Here is a 4,424-nt window from a genome sequence, read left to right as displayed (position 1 = left end):
AAAAAAAAAAAAAAAAAAAAAAGACACGTTCTGGTCCAGGCTAGAGAGCAGGTCCACGTGTTCCCTAGGGGTTGGCCTAGGGTAGAGTGGGGTCCAGGAGACCTAGCCTATTTCTGGAAATGAACTCCCACCCCTGCTCCCATACCCAGAGACTGTGGACCAGGGGGAGGCAGGAGCCTGTCACCAGCTTCCCATGTAACCTCCTGTATGAGTTGGATGATCACCACAGCCTCTTCCATCTGGAATGTTCTCTGCTTTGTGATCAGCCTCGGCAGGCTGGACCTGAACCGGCTGTGCAGAGAGCCACCCTCGTTTCCAATAGCCGAGTCCCCACGCCATCCCCCACCCCTGTGCACTGCGATTCTGTGCTTAGTGGCGGGTGCCTTGTTTAACGGACAGGGAGTCTAACCGGAACCTGTTTTCCTTCTCCTTTCTAGGTGTTTAGTGAAGACCTTACCAAGCCAATCATTGATAACATTGTGTCTGATCTCATTCAGATTTATACCATGGACACAGAGATCCCCTAAGGCCCTGGTCCAGGCCTGCCCAAAGAGAAGTCCGTGACGCTCGGCAGCCTGGGGATGGCACCGCCACAGGGCCGTGAACGCCGGCCCCCAGAGGACCAGCTGGAAGGGCTGGTGAAGGCGATGACTGTCCCCGGCAGCCGTGGTCTGGACAGTGACAGGAGCCACGCCTTCAGCGGGCGGGCTTGGAGTTCACCGCGAGGGGCTGCCGAGGCCAGGCGCCGCGTCTGCTTTTGTCCTTTGAGAGGACCTGACTGCCGTGGAGGGTGACGTCGTCGGAAGGAAAATCAAAGAAAGGATGGGACTGAGCCCCTGGGGATTTTTTAAAAGCCTGATTTATAGAATGAATTAATGTGTAACATAGATGGAGCTTTATTTTGTGTAATAAAAGATACAAATGAACTGGGACACCCGGTGTTTGCTCTCTAGCCCGTGCTGCCCTGGGGGGCTTGTGGGTGCCGTCCAGACTCGATTTCCCCTCAAAGGCTCTCCAGGTGGAAGTGCCTGGGGTAGGCCCTCCACCGCTTCCGGAAGGTAGGATGGCACAGCGTGTGCCCGTGTCACAATGACGTCCCCTAGAAGGGCCCACGTGTCCTCCCTCCTCTGCTGGGACCCTTGCAGGGCTTGGCAATCATTCTGCTTGGCGAGTGAAGTTACATCTTGGAAAGAGGGATTAGGGAGTATCATCTGAGTTCAAGAAGACCAAAATGTATCTAGAAAGTTACAACTTTTTATTAAGGCCAAGAGAATGAGTCAAGATGCCGAGTCTGGGGAATCTCAGAGCCGTGCCCCGCCCCCCGACTCCCACTCAAATGGCACTGCTTCGGGAAGGACTGCTCTTGGGTGTGCCCTGGGGGAAAGAGGCCAGCCTGGGCGGTTGGTAGGACGCACGCTGGTAGGACCATCCTTCAACACATGATGGCGTGGGGGCTGGGGGACCGTCCCAGGCACTTCACCACATTTGCGAGGTTGTCACCAGGGGAGCGCAGGCTCTGGCCACTGGCCACCATGCCCTCTGGCACCCACAGGTATGGGGGCTGGTTGGCACGCCCAGGGTCCACTGGGTGAGGGGCACAGGGAGGGGCCGCTCATGGGTGACAAGTCAGGCAGTAGGGCTTGCTGGAGTTTGCAAAGTGATTGTGTTATTTGTCTTTAGGGTGAAGGATATGTATGAGTAAGTGTCCCCTCTTCCGCTGTGTCCTTTCCAGCTCAACTGGGTACTCTTTGATGACAGAGTCTGTGCCAGAGCACAGGGCCGGGGCTCTGAGCGCGGACAGTGGAGGGTGAGGGGCCTGGCTGGCAGGCCTCTGAGGGCGGCTTCGGCTCTCTTGCCAGTCCTTTCTGCTTCGTGCTTTTTAAAAAGCACCTTGCCTCCATCACCCCTTTCCTCCCCGCAGGCTGGACCCAGCTGCCCCCCACCCCGGCCTTGCCTGCCCCATGTGGCCTAGCACTGCCCTTGGTGTCCCCACCCCAGCCGAGAGCCACCGTGCTTAACAGGGCGAGCTCTGGGCTGCGGGGCTGACAGCAGCCTCTCTGGAGTTTCTGTGGCCCTGAGTTTCCTCTCACCATTACCAGGTATCAGTCTCTCGATGGGACTCAGTTTCCCACTATGTAAATCAAGCAGGTTGGACCAAACAACTTCAGACTGTGACTGCTCACTGCTATTTGAAATCCCTCCACCCATGTGTGTGCCTGTCACACTGCCCTGGGGACTCGCTGGCTTTGTGTGCTGGCCTCTGGGCCTGTCAGCTCAGTGCTTGTCACTCAGGGGTCATCTGTGTGTCTTCCTGATGCCGCTAAGGCTGTGAGCCCCATCTTCAGTGTGTGTTGTCATTGGAACAGAGATAAGGATAGGTATCGGGACGTATGTGACACTTTTGAGGAATACGTGACACGGCCAGCTGTGCTTTGTGCTTTGTAAGGACAGTTCAGCCACAGACTATGAATTAAAACCTGGTGCAGGGTGGTTTCCTTTTGTTTGCTTTGGCTTCCTATTACTGAGGCTTTTATAAAAGATAGTATGGATTAAAGATATACAACCTTCCATCTCCTTTATTTTAGGTTCAAAAAGGAGAGATTGAGATAAGATTTACTAGAACCTGAAGCTTCCAGGAGCTTTTCATTCCAGAGCACGTCTTAATTACTGTAAAGTGATAAATGTTTGATCCTTCCTCGGCCTGTCAAACCAGAGGAAGGAGGGGGCAAAGCAGGTTCTATGTGGGGCTCGACCCATCTCTTCTTTTCCAGCTGGGATGAGGAGTGGTGTCCCCCAAAGACACGTTCACATCCTAAGCCCCGGAATGGGACCTTATTTGGAAATAGTCTTTGCGGTGTTGTCAAGGTAAGATGCGATTCTACGGGAGTAGGGTGACCCTAGTCCAATATGCCTGCTGTCTATAAGAAGAGGAGAGAGACACAGAGATAGGCCTGTGCAGAGGGAGAATACCAGGTGAAGACAGACTCACAGGACAAGGCCCTGCGACGATGGAGGCAGAGACCATAGTGATGTGTCTACAAGCCAAGGACTGCTGGCGATGCCAGAAGCTGGAAAAAACTAGAATCTTCCCCTAGAGGCTGCAGAGGGTACGTGGCCCTGCCACACCTTGATTTCAGACTTCTGATCGCCAGAACCGGGAGAGAAGAAACGCCTGTGCTTTAGCGCCCCCCATCTTCCGGTTTGTGGTACTTTGTTACAGCAGCCTAGGAAACGCACACGTGGGCCTTCCCCCAACTCATGGCACCCACCCCCGTTCCCAGGCTGCCAGCTGGTAAAGATGGCGTCCGGCTTCGTGAAGGGATGGGTGTTATAGTACCTTCCTCGCCCCAAGGCATTTGGCTGAGTACCAGTTTCTTCCCATGGGAACCTGGGTCATATTTGATAGTGGAAGTCCATGAAAAAGAGAATTCAGACATAAATGAATGCGATCGCTCCAGAAGGTGCAGCTGTCTTGATATGGCATTTGGCCCAACCTAGGCTTACTTAGAGTTATGGTTCGAGGTGGCTTGTTCATCAGTGAAGCAAGAGCTCCTGTATTTGTCTGTCTGCTGCTTTCTGCCATTTGTCTCTGGCCTTTTTTGGAAGTATGGACTCTGGTGGTTGGAAGGGAACTTAGAAGCCATTTTGCTCGTTTCTTGGCAGCTTCCCTGGAAAATGCTTTCTCTGGCACTGCCAAGTCTACAAGGGTGACATGCAGAGTCGGGGAATAGAAACATGAGGAAACAGGATGCAGGGACTTTTGGCACCATTGCCGCGGGAGTCATTCGCAAATCTCGGGCCAGATCTGCCTTCGTGGCTCTACTGGTACGGCACGGCTGTCCCCAGCACGGGTGTTCAAAGACGCCTAGTGAGCGAAAGAATGAACGGGGCAGTGACGCTCGGAGCAAGTGAATGGGTGCAATAACGGGCTTTCTTTCCACGGCTTTGGTTTAAAGAGGAAATCTGTGATTGGAACCCTTGTGCACTGCTGGGGGGAATAGAAAACGCTGCTGGTGCCGTGGAAAACGGTCTGGCCGTCCCTCCAAAAATTAAACGGAAGATTACCATAGGATCCAGCAATTCCACTTCCAGGTATCTACCTAAAAGAAGTGAACGCAGGGGCTCAAATAGGTATTTGTACACCCGTGTTTACAACTGCGTGATTCACACTAGCCAAATGTGGAAACCACCCAAGTGTTCGTTGAAGAATGAATGGACAAACAAGATGTGGTCCCTCCAACCAGTGGAATGTTATTCAGCCTTAAAAAGGAGGGTCGCTCCGACACCTGCTACAACATGGCTGGACCTACAAGGCATCATGGTCAGGGAAATCAGCCAGACACAGAGGACGGATACTGTAGGACTCCACTTGTACGAGCTGCTTAGAGCCGTTGGGTTCCTAGGGACAGAAAGTAGGATGGGGG

At 53.4% G+C, this 4,424-nt stretch overlaps 1 protein-coding gene across 7 annotated transcripts in view; it reads left to right on the top strand.

The window, feature by feature from the left end:
* CCNQ (cyclin Q) overlaps positions 1-926 on the top strand; it is a 10,026-nt gene extending 9,100 nt beyond the window's left edge. For 5 of the 7 annotated variants that reach the window (XM_024755836.1, XM_024755834.1, XM_024755841.1 and 2 more), the window contains one exon: positions 438-926. In XM_024755836.1, the coding sequence (XP_024611604.1) occupies positions 438-527 (90 nt within the window). In that variant the 3' untranslated portion in view covers positions 528-926. The remainder of the gene's footprint in view (positions 1-437) is intronic. The other 2 variants (XM_024755837.1, XM_024755842.1) reach the window with 1 other exon arrangement.
* Positions 927-4,424: the final 3,498 nt, after the last annotated feature.

This window comes from Neophocaena asiaeorientalis, unplaced genomic scaffold (genome assembly GCF_003031525.2).
Source record: "Neophocaena asiaeorientalis asiaeorientalis breed wild unplaced genomic scaffold, Neophocaena_asiaeorientalis_V1.1 scaffold1004, whole genome shotgun sequence".
Classification (NCBI taxonomy): Eukaryota; Metazoa; Chordata; class Mammalia; order Artiodactyla; family Phocoenidae; genus Neophocaena; species Neophocaena asiaeorientalis.
Note: the sequence above shows the minus strand (reverse complement) of the source record. Positions and strands in the feature narration are given on the sequence as shown.